Source organism: Crotalus tigris, unplaced genomic scaffold, assembly GCF_016545835.1.
Source record: "Crotalus tigris isolate CLP2741 ecotype Arizona unplaced genomic scaffold, ASM1654583v1 scf7180000021465.51407817327:1047546, whole genome shotgun sequence".
Taxonomy (NCBI): domain Eukaryota; kingdom Metazoa; phylum Chordata; class Lepidosauria; order Squamata; family Viperidae; genus Crotalus; species Crotalus tigris.
The window spans coordinates 461,668-482,028 of NW_024098522.1; the positions used below are offsets into that span (position 1 = coordinate 461,668).

General features: G+C 45.8%; 1 protein-coding gene across 2 annotated transcripts in view; it reads right to left on the minus strand.

Annotated features, from left to right (window-relative positions):
- Nucleotides 1–20,361, minus strand: part of FRAS1 (Fraser extracellular matrix complex subunit 1) — a 416,742-nt gene that overhangs the window by 239,669 nt on the left and 156,712 nt on the right. For both annotated transcript variants that reach the window (XM_039318704.1, XM_039318705.1), the window contains exons 7-10: nt 11,858–11,941; nt 10,576–10,677; nt 8,859–9,050; nt 4,532–4,621 (exon numbers count right to left, since the gene is read on the minus strand). In XM_039318704.1, the coding sequence (XP_039174638.1) occupies nt 4,532–4,621; nt 8,859–9,050; nt 10,576–10,677; nt 11,858–11,941 (468 nt within the window). The remainder of the gene's footprint in view (nt 1–4,531; nt 4,622–8,858; nt 9,051–10,575; nt 10,678–11,857; nt 11,942–20,361) is intronic.

Here is a 20,361-nt window from a genome sequence, read left to right on the forward strand (position 1 = left end):
ACGTCACGTGACATTGCGAGTTTGACATGCCTGCTCTAGAAAGAGTGCAGAGAAGAGCAATAATGAGGATTAAGGGACGGGAGGCTAAAACACACAACGAATAGTGGCAGGACCTGGGTATGTCTAGTCCAGTGGTTCTCAACCTTTTTAATGCTTCGACCCCAACCGGTCGTAAGTCAAGGACTACCCAACCGGTCGTAAGTCAAGGACTACCCAACTGGTCATAAGTCGAGGACTTTCCCTGCCCGGGAGCGCCGCGCATGCGTGGTGCCGCCCCCTGCGCCAGCTGAGGCGTAGCTGGCAAGCGGCAGAGACGGCGCAGGCCGACCACCGGCTGGCCCACCAGCTGGCCCAGCCCAAGGGAGGTAAAGCACCCGCCGGGCCCCACGCGCGCCAGCAACCCTCCCTGCGCCCTCCGGCCTCCCACCTCCCACCCCTGGCCCTCTTTTACTTACATTTAGTAGTTGCTCAGCAAGGAGGGGTGGAAACCTCTAGAGCAGTGTTTCTCAACCTTGACAATTTTAAGGCATGTGGACTTCAACTCCCAGAATTCCACAGCCAGCATTGCTGGCTGTGGAATTCTGGGAGTTGAAGTCCACATGCCTTAAAATTGTCAAGGTTGAGAAACACTGCTCTAGACAGCTCGCCTTCGCTGCAGACAACTTGCAGCACCGTTTGCAGAATGGGACTTTTGGCAGACTCAGCAGGGCAGAGACAGCCTGGACAATTCCTATTGGCTTTTGAAAGCCAATAGAATTAGACTCTATTCAAGAGAGTCTATTCTATTGGCTTTCAAAAGCCAATAGAATAAAAGGGAGTAGCACAGCCAAGGAAAAGGGGGAAAAAATGGCGGATTGCGTTGTTTGGCAACCCCCGTGAAACGGTCTTTCGACACCAAATAGGGTCCCGATCCACAGGTTGAGAACCACTGGTCTAGTCTAACTAAGAGAAGAACTAGGGGAGACATGACAGCAGTCTTTCAATATTTGAGGGACTGTCACAGGGAAGACTGGGAAAAATGGCTTGCTTTTAGAAATTGGGGGTGCTCCACCACTGGAGGATTTTAAGAAGAGATTGGACAGCCATTTGTCCAGAATGATATTGGGTTTCCTGCCTGAGCAGGGGGTTGGACTAGAAGACCTCCAAGGTTCCTTCCAACTGTGTTATTCTGCAATCTATTTTTCACAGCACTTGAACCACGAACTAATTAAATAGGTTGGATTTCCACAATACACTAAGCCACAGCAAATGTAAGCATGGTTAATCTGAAACAAACTGAGCCTCTTTATGTGAAGGCAACTGCCAAATCCTTCATAGACCTGGTTACCTACAGGCAGTCCTCTATTTACAACCACTACGGAGTCCAAATTTTCTGTTGCAAAGTGAGACATTTGTTAAGTGAGGTTACCCCATTTTAGGACTTTTCTTGCCACAGTTCTTAGGTTAGTAACATGGTTGTTAAGTGAATCTGGCTTCCCCCATTGACTTTGCTCGTCAGAAGGTCGCAAAATGAGATCACATGACCCCAGAATACTGCAACCATCGTAAGTACGAGTCAGTTGCCAAGCGTCTGAATTTTGATCATCTGACTATAGGGACGTGGCAAAGGTCCTAAGTGTGAGAAAATGGTCATAAGCTTTTTTTCCCCAACTCCATTGGAGTTGGGCAGGTAATAAATTTAGATAAATAAAACATTGAAATTTTCAAGTATCTTGTTGGGGGAAAAAAGCTTGCTATATATCCCAGTAAAGATGCAGCTTCTCTTAAATAAAGCTCAGGTCCTTGTGATTATATGAATATCTCTCTAGTTTCTTTTAAAACTTTATGGGAGCGGATTGTCACTTCTTCCAAAATGTACCTCAATTTCTTGGTCTAGTTAACTAACCTCTATTTCACTGAGCCTATAATTCGGGGAGCATTTAAAGAGTAATTAATAGCACAGCTGCATTTCAGACCTCAAGATTCTTCAAAAAAAGGAGGTTCCTCATGATGCTACTTGCATTCTCCATTTATACAGGCTGGAGGTCTGCAAATCATGGTTTGATTAATCATAGTTATATTGAGTGAAGTAACCTTTGTAACTTCGAACGTGCCACTAAACCAACTGTTGCAAGTTGAGGACTATCTGTATGCTGTGTGCACGCAGCTTGGGAGTTCTTTTTTGCATCACCACGTGAACCAAGAACACAGAACAAGGCCCAATCAAGTTAGGAAATTCAATATTTTCAGCCCACTCAATCTGCATCATTTACACTTCAAGGATATTTTCTTGTTCTGGGCTCTGCATAAAAAGCACTGAAAGCGAAACTCAGCAGAATACAGGGTTGCAGAGAGCAGATTTCACAGAATGAAACTAGCCACCTTTGTAGATTTGTCGGTTTGCCCCTCCCAGGCCAGTAAGACCCGCAGTTAAAATTATTTACTTGCTCTCCTGGAGAAGCAGAAGTTGCCTGCTTCATGCTGCTAGCACAGGATTTGTAAAATAGCACCGCATCACAAAACGGCAACGTCTGTGCTCTCCAAAAAGAGAGTTCATACTTAGGAATGAAACTGGCTTAGCCCTACAATTACATTGGTCTGCAAATCTCCAGATTGTAAAAACATACATCCAAGTGACAGATAGCTAAGTTGCCGTCACCTGTTAAGGTTGAAAAGGAAACGCAGGCGGGAATGTTATAATTTAGACAAAATTGATTCTCCGTGTATGTGTATTTGTATCGATTGCACTGTTCGTAGGCACTCAGTTGTACGAATGCAGCTGCTACCATCATTATTCATCGGTTCCAAATTATTATAAGGTAGCAAATTAATTGAGATAGAGAAGTCCTGCAAAAGATTATTGAGCAGCATAAGCCCACTCAATCAAACCAGCAATTGAGAGAAAACTTTTCAAATCTCTCTTTAAGACCTCTGCCTGTGCCTTGCAGAAGATTAAATACAGCTAGTCCTTGAATTACAGTCATTTGTTTAGTGTCTGTTCAAAATTACGAAGACAGTGAAAAAAAGTGACTGTTTTTCACACTTACGACCGTTACAGCATCCCCATGGTCTACATCAGTGGTTCTCAACCTTTTTAATGCCACGGCCCCCAACCGGTCGTAAGTCGAGGACTACTCAACCGGTCATAAGTCGAGGACTACTCAACTGGTGCAGCACCGTTTGCAGAATGGGACTTTTGGCGGGCTCAGCAGGGCAGAGACAGCCTGGACAATTCCTATTGGCTTTTGAAAGCCAATAGAATTAGACTCTATTCAAGAGAGTCTATTCTATTGGCTTTCAAAAACCAATAGAATAAAAGGGAGTAGCACAGCTAAGGAAAAGGGGGAAAAAATGGCGGACTGCGTTGTTTGGCGACCCCCCGTGAAATGGTCATTCGACCCCAAATGGGGTCCCGACCCACAGGTTGAGAACCACTGAGATAGATGATCAAAATTTGGACACTTGGCAACCGGTTCATATGTACGACGGTTGCAGCATCCCGGGGTCACGTGATCCCCTTTTGCGACCTTCTGACAAGCAAAGTCAATGGGGAAAGCCAGATTCACTTAACAACTGTGTTACTCACTTAGCAGCTGCAGTGATTCACTTAACAACTGTGGCAAGAAAGGTCGTAAAATGGGGCAAAACTCACTTAGCTGCTGTCTTGCTTAGCAAGGGAAATTTTGGGCTCAATTGTGGTTGTAGGTTGAGGACTACCTATAGATAGTCAGTCAGGTGGGATACTCCGGGTTTGGACAGGAAGATGTAATAAATGACCATGGGATATCCTGTGAGTCCCCTGGACTGCAAGGCGATCAAACCGGTCAGTCCTAGAGGAGATCAACTCTGACTGCTCTTTAGAAGGCCAGATCCTGAAGTTGAAACTCAAGTACTTTGGCCACCTAATGAGAAGGAAGGACTCACTGGAGAAGGGCCTAATGCTGGGAAAGATTGAGGGCAAGAGAAGAAGAGGACTACAAAGAATGAGGTGGAACTGCTGAAAGAACTGTGTTGTAGACTGGAGATAGATGGTGTTGTATTCCCCCCCCCCACCCTCTGTTGAGAGAGGACTGTTCAGTTTTGACCTCTCTTTCAAACCTCACATTCTCAAACCAGAGAATGAGGTGGCTGGATGGAGTCACTGAAGCAGTAGGCATGAGCTTAAATGGACTCCAGAAGATGGTAGAGGACAGGAAGGCCTGGAGGAACATTGTCCACGGGGTCACGATGGGTCAGACACGGCTTCGCAACTAACAACAACATTAATATTCCTTAATCCAATGTTTCAAGATATATTAACATTTCCACAATACTCAGCCTGAAATTTTCTTTGGACTTGCTGACTGGAGCTGATAAAAGTAAAAAATCTTTGAAGGTTGAGGAGTTGCCTACTTGTGCACAAACTACAACCTTGTAGTAAAAATGTCTACATTTGCAAGATGTCAGTGTCCACTGATCAACATGTACTTCATGCTTCCATGTTACTGAGTATTTTTCTAGCCAACATCTACCTTGGCAACTCTTACGTGTGTTAAATCCGCAAGCTACTTACATCTTTGGTATCTTCTCTGTAAACACAGGAACCCCCTCTTGAGATGCATTCAGGGCAGCACTTGCCTTGTAAATGAAATAATTCTTCGCCCTGTAGAGAAATTGAGCATTACAACGAGATACCTAGAATCAGCTTTTTCTTTTTCTTTTTTAAATGATACTGAGAGAAGAAATGGGGAAGCTGGTCCATTTTTTTTCCTGGAACACAGCTTTTAAAAGCCTGTTTTATCAGCCTCCTTCCATCACTAAGTTCCCTTCCAAAAAGATAAGTATCATCCTGGCTGTATAAAGGCTGCACACTCAAACTCTCCTTGAAATGCCACCAGGTCAACTCATGGGAGAAAGTGCAAAATCCAGTTTCATAAATTGAATTGTATCTGCTGGACGCTGTGGTTTGCTTCTCTGCCTCTTTTGCACAGGACAATATCTTTCCATGAAATACTGTAGGGCAGAGGTCCCCAATCTTTTGGGCACCAGGGACCAGTTCCGTGGAGAGAGTTTTTCCGTGGACTGGAGGGGCCGTGGTTTTGTGTGCGGACTGGTTGCTGCATGCCGCAGCCCAGTACTGGCCCACGGACCAGGGGTTGGGGACCCCTGCTGTAGGGTGCTAAACTGACAGCATCTAATCTTTGATTCGCACAACCTCACCATGAACCTTCCATAAAGGTACGAGATCTGCTTCCAGCATGTACATCTGGCATGGATCTGATAAGCATCCGGGTCTAATTAGAAGGAACAGTAACCTCCACAGCAATTATTTTTTAATTTTTTTTTAAATGTCTGTACCTCTCACTTCTCTGACTGTGCTATGCAGTTTGGAAGTTATACTATACAGTCTGAGTTAGGGACTTTAGTCTTAGCCTTACATGATTTCATTTTGCCACACACGTCTTCATAGATTAACTAGTTTCTAAGATTTCCCCAATTCCTCATCTTACACAATTCAGACTTCCGCAAAGGGTTAGGACAGGGGTAGGCAACCTTGGCTCTTTTATGACTCGTGGATTTCAACTCCCAGAATTCTAGAGCAGCTTGGCTGGCTCAGGAATTCTGGAAGTCCACAAGTTATAAAAGAGCCAAGGTTGCCTACCCCTGGGTTAGGACAAGAGAACAGAACACAATAATAGAGTTGGAAGGGTCCTTGGAGGTCATCCAGTCCAACTCCTGCTCAAGCAGGAGACCCTATATCATTTCTGACAAGTCATTGTTCAGTCTCTTCTTAAAAGCTTCCAGTGATGGAGCACCCAAAACTTCGGAAGGCAAGTCATTCCGTTTGCTGATTGCTTTCACTGTCAGGAAATTTCTCCTTAGCTCTAGGTTGCTTCTCTCCTTGATGAGTTTCCATCCATTGCTTCTTGTCTGCCTTTGAGTGCTTTGGAAGACAGATTGACCCCCTCTTCTTTGTGGCAGCCCCTCAGATATTAGAACACGGCTATCATGTCACCTCAATCCTTCTTTTCACTAGACTAGCCATGCCCGGTTCCTGTAACCGTTCTTCATATGTTTTAGCCTCCAGTCCCCTAATCATCTTTGTTGCTCTTCTTAGCCCACTTTCCAAAGTCTCAACATCTTTTTTTTTTATAATGGAGTGATCAAAACTGGATACAGGCTATAAGAATTGGTTCATCTCAATGGAAAGGCCTAGAAAAAAATGCTACAGGAGCCGATTCCTTTACCTGGACAGTCCCTGGATCTCCCGATTCCCTTAAATGCATTGCAGGTCTCCAATTTGACCTTCCTGTACTGATTTCATTGCTCAAGTCAAAAAGAGCTCCTGATCTCTCTTGCTGCATGAAAGGGTCACAATCTCTCTTGAAAGAGAACAATGTCGAAACTCTGAGAGGGCTGCTTGAGTTCAAGTAAACCGACAGAAAATTGCTTTTTTTCTACCAGGCCCGAACAAGGAATTAGTTAATAATTGAAGGTTTTACAAAGCTGTGCCTTGATGTAACAACAGCATTGGAAGGGGAAGGTTTGGGGTACTTTAATGTTTTCAGGGAGTTGGGGACATCTTCTTCTTGATTGTATCAGAGACTTAAAACACTCCTTCTAAATAAGGGATCTCGGAGTCCTAGTGGACAATCACGTAGATGGCAGCCAGCCGTGTGCTGCAGCTGCCAAAAAAGCCAACACAGTGCTAGGCTGCATTAAGAGAGGGAGAGAATCAAGATCACGTGAAGCGTTAATACCACTTTACAATGCCTTGGTAAGGCCACACTTGGAATACTGCATGCAGTTTTGGTCACCACATGAAAAAAAGATGTTGAGACTCTAGGAAGAGTACAGAGAAGAGCAACAAAGATGATTAGGGGACTGGAGGCTAAAACATATAAGGAATGGTTGCTGGAATTGGGTATGTCTGGTTTAATGAAGAGAAGGATGAGGGGAGACATGATAGCAGTATTCCAGTATCTCAGGGTCTGCCACAAAGAAGAGGGAGTCAAGCGATTCTCCAAAGCACCTGAAGGCAGGACAAGAAGCAACGGATGGAAACTAATCAAGGAGAAGCAACCTAGAACAGTGGTGGTGAACCTATGGCACAGGTGCCAGAGGTGGCACTCAGAGCCCTCTCTGTGGGCACACACGCTGTCTCCCCAGTCCTAGGCCTTCAGCTGGGTTTTATAAAATCTTTTTGCTTTAGGCCTCCGCCATGTGCAAAAAAAAAAAAAAAGGTTCAATCAGTCAATTTCAACTCGCGGGAAAAAAAAGATATTGCAAAGTTGGAACTGATTGAACTTTTTAGTCCCACCGCAGCCACGCCCACCAATGGGCCACACCCACACAATGGGCCATACCCACCTGGCACTCGACAATGCATAAGTGGGTTTTGGTTGCAGTTTGGGCCCTCAGTCTCTAAAAGGTTTGCCATTACTGACCTAGAACTAAGGAGAAATTTTCTGACTGTTAGAATAATTAATCAGTGGAACCACCTGCCTCCAGAAGCTGTGAACGCTTCAACACTGGACATTTTTAAGAAGAGACTGGACCGCCATTTGTCTGAAATGGTATAGGGTTTCCTGCCTGAGCAGAGAGTTGGATTAGATGACCACCAAAGTCCCTTTCAACTTTATTATTATTATTATTATTCATTAGACGTGAACCTCAGTCAACTGAACATTCAAATTGACTAGCACTGATGGTTGACACAGGTTGTTGCCAGCATCCTAGGTATCAAAAAAGCCAACACAGTGCTGGACTGCATTAACAGAGGGAGAGAATCAAGATCACATAAAGTGTTAATACCACTTTACAATGCCTTGGTAAGGCCACACTTGGAATACTGCATGCAGTTTTGGTCATCACGATGTAAAAAAGATGTTGAGACTCTAGAAAGAGTGCGGAGAAGAGCAACAAAGACGACTGAGGGGCTGGAGGCTAAAACATATGAAGAACGGTTACAGGAACTGGGTATGTCTACTTCAGGGGTAGGCAACCTTGGCTCTTTTATGACTCGTAGACTTCAACTCCCAGAATTCTTGAGCCAGCTCCACAAATCATAAAAGAGCCAAAGTTGCCTACCCCTGGTCTAGTTTAATGAAGAGAAGGACAAGGGGGGACATGATAGCTGTGTTCCAATATCTCAGGGGCTGCCACAAAGAAGAGGGAGTCAACCTATTCTCCAAAGCACCTAAAGGCAGGACAAGAAGCAACGGATGGAAACTAACCAAGGAGAGAAGCAACTTAGAACTAAGGAGAAAGTTCCTAACAGCGAGAACAATTAACCAGTGGAATGGCTTGCCTTCAGAAATTTCGGTGCTCCATCACTGGAGGCTTTTAACAAGAGACTTCTCTGGAAAGGTATAGAGCAGGGGTAAGAAACCTTGGCTCTTTTATGACTCATGGACTTCAACTCCCAAAATTCCTGAGCCAGCTATTGAAGTCCATGAGTCATAAAAGAGCCAAGGTTGTCTACCCGTGGTATAGAGTCTCTTACTTGAGCAAAGATTGGACTGGAACAGAGGTCCCCAATCTTTTGTGTACCCGGGACCAGTTCCGTGGAGAAAGTTTTTTCCACGGACCGGAGAGTGTGTGGATTTGTGTGCTGCTTACATCCCACAGATGGCACTTTGCTTGTTTATGCAAACCAGTTCCTCGCATGCCACGGCCCGGTACCACTCTATGGATCAAGGGGGCTGGACTAGAAGACCTCCAAGATCCCTTCCAACTCTGTTATTCTGTTATTCCGTCTGAGAACCAACTAACTGTCTTTTAGTATCTGGCCCTGATGTTTCCAGCAGCTTGAATTAAAAAAAAAAAGGCCACTTAAAAAAAGCCTTCTGAATAAGCAAACCATAGAGATAACTTGGAAATGGGGGTCCTTTCCTTACCTTTGCACAGTCCACTTTTGCACACGTTGCTTTCCGACAAGCCACCTGGCCTCCATCACAGCTACAGAAGCTGCAGTCCGTATCATTCCACAGCTCATTGTGGTATTTGAGGGTGCCGTTGTGCACACAACTGCCCTTGGAAAGGACACACTCTTCACAACATTTCCCAGGGCGGCGCACTTTGCTCTCCTCCTGAGAAGACAAAGAGGGGGGGTCAACTTATGTTCCAAAGCACGAGAAGGCAAGACAAGAAACAAGGGTTGGAAACTGATCAAGGAGAGAAGCAACCTGGAATTAAGGAGAAATTTCCTAACAGTGAGGCCAATCATTCTTGCCCCCAGAAGTTGTGGGTGCTCCATCACTGGAGATTTTAAAGAAGAGACTAGACCAGTGATGGCGAACCTTTTAGAGACCGAGTGCCCCAAAATTGGCCCCACCCCGGCTCCATCCCCTGCCCCGCCCCTGCCCCGCCTGCCCGCAGGGCCACTCACCGCCTCCAGGGCCTGCCGTAGGTTGCCCAGGCAGCCCAGCAGCACCAAGGCGGCCATGACCTCTGCCCGCACCCCGCAGCATCAACTGTGCATGATGGGGCGTGAAGGCAGAGTCTTGTCTACGCTGCCTGTCTGCCATGTCCTTGGCTGCGCTGCTCCGCGTGGGCCACACTTAAGGGTGACTCTCCTCCAGGGGGGCTGTGATGAGGAGGGGGTTGCGGGGGAGGCAAGGCTTGGGCAATGGCACGCGTGCCCACAGAGAGGGCTCCGAGTGCCGCCGCTGGCACCCGTGCCATAGGTTCGCCACCATTGGACTAGACAGTCACTTATCTGAAATGGTATAGGTTCTCCTGCTTGAGCAGGGGGCTGGACTAGAAGATCTCCACGGTCCCTTCTATCCTATCCTATTCTATCCTATCCTATCCTATCCTATCCTATCCTATCCTATCCTATCCTATCCTATCCTATATCCTATCCTATCCAGTTTTGGTCATCACGCTACAAAAACGATATTGAGACTCTGGAAAAAGTGCAGAGCAACTAAGCTGATTAAAGGCCTGGAAACTAAAACATAGGGAGAACAATTGCAGGATTTGGCTATGGCCAATCTAGAAAAAAAAAAGGACTAGGGGGGACATGATAGCAGTCTTCCAGTATTTGAAGGGCTGCCACAAAGAAGAGAGGGTCAACTTATTTTCCAAAGCAGCAGAAAACAAGAAACAATGGATAGAAACCAATCAAGGAGAGAAGCAGCCTGGAATTCAGGAGAAACTTTCTAACAGTGAGGACAATTAACCAGTAGAACAGCTTGCCACCAGAAGTTGTAGGTGGTTCATCACTGGAGGTTTTAAAGAAGAGACTGGACGTCCACTTGTCTTAAATGGTATAGGGCAGGGGTCCCCAACCCTGGTCCGTGGACTAGTACCAGGCTGCGGCACGCCAGCAACCGGTCCACACAAACAAAGCCCCATCCGTGGGATGCAGGCAGCACACAAAACCACGCACCCTCCGTCTGCGGAAAAACCTCTCTCCACGGAACCGGTTCCTGTTGCCCAAAAGGTTGAGGACCTCTGGTATAGGGTCTCATTTTTGAGCAGGGGGTTGGACAAAAGGACCTTGGACAAAAAGACCTCCAAGGTTCCTTCCAGCTCTATTCTGATTAGAAGATTTACGAAATGTGGGAGAAAATTCCCAGAAAATCTCCAACTTTCCAGCTTAGGAATTACCTTCTGACAATTCAGCGTGGGGCAGGTCTTTGTAAAACATCTGGATTCTCCTCGGTCACATACACAAGTGGTGCAGGCATCTTTCTTCCACTCTTCACCGTGCTACGTAACAAAGAAAATTATTTCAACTACGGGCAGGCCTTGACTTACAACCGTTCTTTTAGCGACCATTCAAAGTTACAACGGCTGTAAAAAAAAAAGTGACTTATGACTGTTTTTCACACTTATGTCTGTTGCGGTGTCCCCATAGTCACTTGATCAAAATTTGGGGGTCTGACAACTAGTTCATACTTATGACGGCTGCAGTGTCCCGGGGTCACTTTTTGACCTTCTGACAAGCAAAGTCAATGAGGAAGCTGGATTCACTTAATCGCCTGCAGTGACTCACTTAACGACTGTGTCAAGCAAGGTCGTAAAACGGGGCAAAACTCACTTAACAACTGTCTTGCTTAGTGTCTATGGAGATTCTGTCATCCAGGTCAGGGTTTTCCCAAGGTTGCTTTTTCAAAAGGCAAGTGGGCTTTTTTTGAAGAAGAAGGAGGAGGAGGAGGAGGAGGAAAGAAGAAGGGGGAGGAGGAGAAGAAGAAGAAGAAGGAGGAGGAGGAGGAGGAGGAGGAGAAGAGGAGGAAGAGGAGGAGGAGAAGAGGAGGAGGAGGAGGAGGAGGAGAAGAAGAAAAGAAGAAGAGAAGAAGAGGAAGAAGAAGGAGGAGGAGAAGAGGAGGAGGAGGAAGAGGAGAAGAAGGAGAAGAAGAAGAATAGAAAGAGGAAGAAGAATCCAGAAGAAGAAGAAGAAGGAGGAGGAGGAGGAGGAGGAGGAGGAGGAGAAGAAGAATAGAAAGAGGAAGAAGAAGAAGAAGAAGAAGAGGAGGAGGAGGAGGAGGAGGAGGAGGAGGAGGAGGAGGAAGAGGAAGAAAACGTGACAATGGAAATTCTGGCCTCAACTGTGGTTGTAAGTTGAGGACTACTTGTATTCTGTTTGTTTTGACCGCTAATGCCCACCAGAAATCACAGTTAAAGCACAAGTCAAATGCACACTCAGCCAAGAAGCAAATCTGAGGTCACGGCCCTTTTCTCCACTTCCATGAAGAACAGTCTTATCTACATTAGTTGACGGCCCAGTTCAGTCTTGCCAGCACATTCCTTTCTTCTTCGGATCCCTTTCAACTCATTGGGCTTCCCAAGAAGAAAAAAACAGTAAATAGTTTTTGTTTTTAAGTAAAATGTCAAGTAGAAGCTGAGGGACACAGAAAAATGTCCTTGTGTCATTTTATCCAAAGGTTACCTGGTACGATGTCCCAAATGCAAAGCAGGATTTTTGAGCGCATTCTGGACAACATTTTCCAGCTGGTAGGACTAGACTTTCATCCTAATCATTGGCAGAGGGAAGAGAAAAGAAAAGAAAACAGACGTAAGATGCCCAAAGGCCAAACGTTTTGCATGGAGATTCAAAATCATCCTATATCTCTCTCCCACCGAAGAAAAAGTTTTATTAATAACTCTATATCGCACCACTCTCCGAATGATTCTCAAAACTGCAGAGAATTTGCAAAAAAGAACAGTTAACCCAGTGATGGCGAACCTTTTAGAGACTGAGTGCCCAAACTGCAACCCAAAACCCACTTACGCATCGTCAAGTGCCGGGTGGGCGTGGCCCATTGGGTGGGCGTGGCTGCAGTGGTAACAGCAGACTGGGTGGGACTAAAAAGTCCAATCAATCAATTCCAACTTTGCAAGATCTTTTTTTTTCCCATGAGAAGTTGAAATTGACTGATTGAACCTTTTTTTTTTTTTTTTGCACATGGCGGCAGAGGCCTAAAGCGAAAAGGTTTTATAAAACCCAGCTGAAGGCCTAGGACTGGGGCGACAGCACGCGTGCCCACAGAGAGGGCTCTGAGTGCCGACTCTGGCACCCGTGCCATAGGTTCGCCACCACTGAGTTAACTGAAACTTCCATGGTACGATTGAAACAAAAATAACTAAATCGTAAAATTAACAATTCACTTATAATGTAACAATCCAAAGTAAAAAAGGGTCCTTAGAATCCTCTAGCCAGGGGTAGGCAACCTTGGCTCTTTTATGACTCAAGAATTCTGGGAGTTGAAGTCCATGAGTCATAAAAGAGCCAAGGTTGCCTACCTCTGCGTCTAATCCCAAGGGTCTTCAAACTTGGTCCTTTGATGACTTGTGGACTTCAACTCCCAGAATTCCTCAGCCAGCGTGCCTGGCTGAGGAATTCTGGGAGTTGAAGTCCACAAGTCAATAAAAGGGCCAAGTATGAAGACCCCTTCTCTACCGAGTTCAACATTCTATGCAGCAGATAGTGCTTGATTTACAACTTTTCATTTAGTAACCTTTCCAAGTTACAACGGCACTGAAAAAAAAATGACTTATAGCTGTTTTTCAAGTTTATGACTGCTGCAGCATCCCTGTGGTCACATGATCAAAATTCAGATGCTTGGCAACTGGTTCATATTTATGACGGTTGCAGTGTCCCGGGATCATGTGATCCCCTTTTGCAATCTTCTGACAAGCGAAGTCAATGGGGAAGCCAGATTCATTTAACAACAACTGCTATGATTCACTTAATAACTGTGACAAGAGAGATCGTAAAATGGGGCAAAACTCACTTAACAACTGTCTCGCTTAGGAGCAGAAATTTGGGGCTCAGTTTTGGTATAAGTCGAGGACTATGTTAGTGAGGAAGAAGAATGAAAACACATTCAAAGAAATCTGCAAAAATTCACCCTCTACAACAGGAGTCGGCAACCTTAGCTCTTTTATGACTTGTGGACTTCAACTCCCAGAATTCCTGAGCCAGCATGGCTCAACGTGGAAACTCTCCCTGTCCCCTCAGCATGGCTGGCTCAGGAATTCTGGGAGTTGAAGTCCACGAGTCATAAAAGAGCCAAGGTTGCCTACCCCTGCTCTACAACTTCCAGTCTTTGCAGATAATCTGGCGCTGCAAAAAAAGGGAGACTGAGAAGCATGTTGGGCATACCGGCAAAGCTCATACTTAAAAAAGGAAAAACTCCAACTAAGCCAGTGGTGGCGAACCTATGGGACGCGTGCCAAAGGCGGCACTCAGAGCCCTTTTTGTGGGCACACGCGCCATGCCCCGGAGATGGCAACCATCCCTCTTCAACCAGCTGCCTGCTAACTCGCCAAGGTCCCATGTGGCCGGATGCATCTCAGCATCCATGCACTCGCTGACTCTGTGTTCGGGGGCCGATGGTGTCAGGCAGCAGCCGCCCCGGCCCCTGCCTCACCTTGCCCTGTTACAATGGCACCCTGCCCTGCCTTGCCTTGTCTTGCCTCACCCCACAGGAAGCTTCCTGCCCACCGCCCCACCTGCCAGAGACCCCCTGGATCTCCCCCAACCCTTCCTGGCCCCCACAGATGTCCCTCCCCACAAGCAACATTGAGGTGGCCACACCCACCTTGGCCACACACCCAATTGCCATGATCACCACAGCCACAACCACCCAGTGGGCCACGCCCACCTGGCACCTGGCGATTAATAAGTGGGTTGTGGATTGCAGTTTGGGCACTCGGTCTCTAAAAGGTTCGCCATCACTGTACTAAGCAATCTGCTTATTTGATATCCTTCGCACCTTAAGATTTAACCCAGCTAGAGATTCTATCAAAGAACACAGGAAGAGAAATTCCTGAAGGATTGCTAGGAGGTTTTTGTCCTCTCCCCAAGACACATCTTATATCAGAGGCAGTGAATCAGAAAAGAAGAGGGATGTCATATTTTGCAGAACCTAACAATTCGCTCTCTTTTTTTGACACAGTAGGAGGACGTTTTGTTTGACACAGTACTTAGTGTACGATGGCCTCAAACCAAAAAGATTCTGGAAGTTCCTTTTCCCACTAAGAAATTCTATTGAAAGGTATATAATCTTTTAGGAGCTGCAGCAAGCACAGATACACAGAGTGATGCTGGATGTAAACGTATGACTAGACTGGTCTAAGTTTAATCCTGTGGTGGAATGTAGTCTGGATTCCCAAGAGGGAGGGGCTGAATTCCAGAGGAATATGAGAGCAAAGTTCAGATAGTTTGGATGGGAGGAAGAGAGTCAGAACAGTTTCTTCCTAGAAGTTCTGTCTATTGTTGTTAGTTGTGAAGTCATGTCCGACCCATCGCGACCCCATGGACAACGTTCCTCCAGGTCTTCCTGTCCTCTATCATCTTCTGTAGTCCATTTAAGCTCACGCCTACTGCTTCAGTGACTCCATCCAGCCACCTCATTCTCTGTCGTTCCCTTTGCCTTGATTCATGGATCTTACATTCCAGGTTCCTATGGAGAATAGATCTTTACAGCATCAGACTTTCCTTTCACCACCAGATGCATCCACAGCTGAGCGTCCTTTCGGCTTTGGTCCAGTTGCTTCATTCTTTCTGGCACTACTAGTACTAGCCCTCTGCTCTTCCCCAGTAGCATGTTGGACACCTTCCAACCTGAGGGGCTCATCTTCCAGCGTCATATCTTTTTGCCTTTTGGTACTGTCCATGAGGTTTTCATGGCAAAGATACTGGAGTGGTTTGCCATTTCCTTCTCCAGTGGATCACATTTTGTCAGAACTGTCTGCTATGACCTGTCCATCTTGGGTGGCCCTACATGACATAGCTCATAACTTCATTGAGTTACAGAAGCCCCTTCGCTACGTCAAGGCAGTAATCCATGAAGGGGAGTTCTGTCAATACATGAGGAATAATAAACTGCTTAGAAGTAGCTCTACAAACTGCTTAGAAGTAACTCCATGTGTCTGTCTTGGTTTTGGGGGGCCTGACAAAGCCTTTGAATAAAATGTATTAGCTACTCTACTTCTCGCTGTCTTGTTTGCTCTATCTTAGGACAAAGCTTACGGTAGAGCAGGGGTGGAAAACCCAGAGCCAATGAGTTGCATGTAACCCCCCCCAACCCTACAAAGGTTTCATAACTTCTGGATGTCCCAATATTGCATTACTCAAATATAGCAGTATAGTATATTAAATTTCCCATAGGGTTATGACACCTTTTAAAGTAAAAAAAAAAAAAAAGCACAACCACATTCCAATTCATCTCATTTTGTAAAAGTGTCCTGATGTCATGTGACGTTGTATTGGTGAGGATGCTGCTGCAGGTACAAAAATAAGAAAACAGAGAAGGAATTTAGAAGAGAAACTCCATTTTAAGATGAAGTCATCTTCCTTTGGAACTTCATGTTGAAAATCTAAAACACATGTAGGAGATCACCAGGCTGAGCTCGAGGGAGGAGTCAAATGGGTCATAAGTCACGAGTCTCTGCATGCCCACAACAGATCTAAGTCCAGCCCACCTTGAATGCCTTCTTAATTAACGCTCATTTCCCTTGACCGTTAATAGCTCAGATTTTTGTAGAGAACTAGCTTGCTATAAAAATCTTTATACTCATTTCCTGATTCCTCCAGCGTTTGACAGCAATTGAATCCACAGAAAGGAGATGGGGGGGCTGAGTTGATGGTTTATTTATTTATTTATTTACAGTATTTATATGCCGCCCAATCCCAAAGGACTCAGGGCGGCGTACAAAGTTAAAAACAATAATAAAACAGTAAAATAAAGCAGTCATACCACAGTCATACCGCGAGTCCGATCATATCCCAGCCCCCCCGGGGACATCAGCCCCAGGCCTGCCAGAACAGGAGGGTTTTGAAAGATGGTTGTGAAAGCAATGCTCCCCTTTTAAAATGTATTTATTTATTTAATTATTTTCATCTTTCTAACCCTCCCACTTGCTCCAAGAGGGACTTTACTTGCAATGCATAGATGACCCAAGTCAAAAAAAGGGTGTGATTTGATTAGGGAACTATGCTGAATCTATGCTCTTAAGTCCCTGGATATTAACACCATCTCTTGGGAACTTCTGGCGTATGATCGACCGACATGGTGCACCTTGGTGTACCAGGGTTGCCAGACATATGAACACAAAAGGACAATCTTGGCACAAGAAAAGTGAACACTCCGCAAAGCCAGAGCTGCAAATGCTGAAGTAACAGTGTCTACATTTCTTTGTTCAGTATGTGGCAGAATATTCTGTGCTAACATTGGTCTTATTAGCCACCTATGGACACATCGTTGATGGCCCATAACCCACAAGATGTCAAGGTCTTCATCGAAATCGATGGACGAACAACAACATGCTGAATCATAATGTTGATTTTTTTTTTAACATTCCCTGTAGATACTCCTGCTCCAAAATTAGCCAGGAGAGAACTGTGTTTCTGGAATTGTTGCAGTAATACAGGACTAAGGTAATCTGATTTTTAGAATCATTGTGTTGCTGAAAATACAATCAGAGTAATGCTTCATTAAAATAATTTTTTGCTAATGACCTAAAGGTGTTACATTCTGGAAAGAAATAATTAAATACATTAATTAAATTTTGTGACAAGGTCAATATTTCCAGACATCCATATTCCCTTCAATAATGTATTTAATACATGAAAAGTGATGGTTGCACAACAGAAATGGATCACCAATGTCCCACTTATTGCTAAAAAGAAACCCTAGTCATTCAACATTGGGAAGATAAATTTACAACTTCAAACACTCAGTGGACTGAGGTCCTAACATTATTGCAACTTATGAACAAGTTGCTTGCAAAGATTAGGTGTGGACAATTGCAATGAAAAGTAGTCAACCTTTACTCAAACTCTGCGTGTCTGTGTGGGTGTGTCCCTTTTTTTCTTTTAGGGAACGCAGCGGCTCGGTGGCTTAATGGCACTGGAATTGCCAGCCAGAAATGGTTTGCACTACAGTAGTTTGAGACCAGCTGCACAAGACAGGGTGAGCTCCTGCCAGCTGCTGCCCACCCAGCAATTCGAAAGCGTATTGTAAGTAGATAAATGGGTACTATCTCGATAGGAAAAAAACTAGCTGTGTATGTGTGTGCGGAGAACAGAAACCGGCGCTGGACCTGGCCAGATGTGAGGTATCGTGACACAAGGTGAAACAAGACTGGCAGAGGAATCCAGAAGAGCTAGCAACCTGAGCACTGCTAGCCAGCTAGTGCAAGCTAGGTTGTACTAAGGATAGGCATACAAGTGCTGAACAGAATGAACTAGCAATTTAGGTCTGCAAGACCGCGGTCAACCTTCAGCTCGAGTATCCAAATGAAGTCCAGGACTTCTTTCATTAACGAAGATCTTACTGGTTTATTGAATGTATGACATGGTATAGGCCAGTGGTGGCGAACCTATGGCACAAGTGCCAGAGGCAGCACTCAGAGCCCCCTTTGTGAGCATACACGCCGTCGGCCTAGCCCCACTTCCCCCCACGGCCCCCTCCTCAGCTGGGCAGCAGGGACAAGACTCCACCCTTGCGCCCCATCTTGCACAGATGATGCTGCAGGGCGCGGGCAGAGGGCGTGGCCACCATGGCACTGCTGGACCGCCTGGACGATCTGCTGCGGCAAGCCGTGGAGATGGTGGGCGGCCCAGCAAGCGAGCGGGGGCGGTTTTTGGGCACTCGGTCTCTAAAAGGTTCACTATCACTGGTATAGGTGAAAGAAAACTAACTCTGAAATCCCAAGACATCTAATCAAAGCATATAACAACGACATTCCCAGCCCAACCATTGAGATGTCCACTTAGTTCATTGTAAACATCTTCTTGTCGTTTTGAGAACCTTCTGTTATCTTCTGTCCTCGAAATGTTTCCATACATCTGTGTTTCAACAAATGTCTGAAGAATTGGAGAGGTTTCACTTCTCTAACTAGCCCATTCGAAGCCTCATCTCCCCCTCCCTTACTATAAGGACAAGATGAAAACGATAAGGCATGTAGCTGCCACATTTTCACTCGTGAACACTGCATTGTGTCTAGAATTTGTAGATTTCTCCGACACTGTATGCCATACACCAGGGGTCCCCCACCCCCGGTCCAAGGACCGGTACCAGGCCACGGCATGCCAGCAACCGGTCCGCAAAAACAAGCAAAGCCCCATCTGCAGGATGCAGGCAGCACACAAAACCACACCCCTTCCGGTCCACGGAAAAACCTCTCTCCATGTAACCGGTCCCTGATGCCCAAAAGGTTGGGGACCTCTGCCGTACACTGAATAAATAAAATACAGTATTACTTTTCCTTTGTTCTGCTTAATTAAATCAATAAAAGGGAAAAACTTGAATAACAACCGCTGTGTGGAAGAATGGGAATGAAATCAAATTAAACTCTTCCCAGCTTGGTCCTCAAGTTCTTTTTCTCTTCATGCTTCATGTTTATGACAAAGCTGAACAAAGGGAAGAATCTTCTGAACATGCTCTCTCCCAAGAATATATACCCTCATCAAAAAGGGCTTAGTACAGTGGTGGCGAACCTATGGCACGCCCCAGTCCTAGGCCTTCAGCTGGGTTTTATAAAACCTTTTGGCTTTAGGCCTCCGCCGCCATGTGCAAAAAAAAAAAAAAAAAGGTTCAATCAATCACTCAATTTCAACTTCTCATGGGAAAAAAAGATCTTGCAAAGTTGGAATTGATTGATTGAACTTTTTAGTCCCACCCAGTCTGCTGTTACCACCGCAGCCACGTCCACACAATGGGCCACACCCACATAATTGGCCATACATACCCAATGGGCCACACCCACCCAATGGGCCACACCCACCCGTCACCTGACGATGCATAAGTGGGTTTTGGGTTGCAGTTTGGGCACTCAGTCTCTAAAAGGTTCGCCATCACTGGCTTAGTATTTGTAATATGGGACACCGGATAGCTCTTTAAATTCAGGATGGAAGAGCGAAGGGAGACCACAGGGAGAGGGAAATTGTTTACTGCCTGAACTTGATGATCCATGTTGTTTGGCCTCCTGCTTCTATGCACCAAGTTCCTCCTAGTAACCCGAATGACTAGTGACCCATATTGGAAGAGACGGTCCCCTTAATGTGGGGAAAAAGGAATGCCCACAAGAGAAGAAACGTTTTTAGTAGTACAGCTAGTCCTTGACTTACAACAGTTCATTTAATGACCATTCAACGTTACCACGACACTGAAAAATGGGGCGTTGTCTTATCTGAACGCCTTTTCTCAGCAGGATGATGTAGAGTCCAATGGATGGGTTCTATGACAGCCTTCCTGCCCGGCAGACTGGGTAAAAACTTTGGCCACACCCCTTCCTTTGGGCGTGACCCCAGTTTTGACTTATGCGAGAAACTTTGTTGGAATTAATATTGCAGCTCTTTATTATATACCTGCCTAGACCTAACCCCTGGGTGGGCTTGGACTCTACATCATCCTGCTGAGAAAAGGCGTTCAGGTTAAGACAACGCCCCTTCTCCAGCAGGATGGCTGTAGAGTCCAATGGATGGGACATACCAAAGCCCTCATGTCCCCCTGGGAGGGAATGTCTAGGCTACCGAATTCTGAGCAGATACGACTTGCTGTAGCACTCTTCTACCAAAGGCAGCATCTGATGCGGCAAGGGAGTCTAAACGGTAATGCCGAATGAAGACAGACGGTGAAGACCAAGTTGCTGCCTTGCAAATTTCCTCTACCGGTGCCTGTGTCAGCCACGCCGCAGATGTGGCTGCGCTCCGTGTTGAATGGGCAGTCACATTTGCGGGTACTGGTAGTTCCTGCGAGACGTAGGCTTGGGCTATGCAGGCTCTGATCCACCTACCTATGGTGGAAGAAGACACCTTCTTTCCCATAGTTGATGGTTGAAAGGAAACAAATAATGCCTCTGTCTTGCGGAAGGCCGAAGTGCGTTTCACGTAGAAACACAGCGCTCTACGTACGTCCAGCTTGTGCCATCTATGCTCTAGCC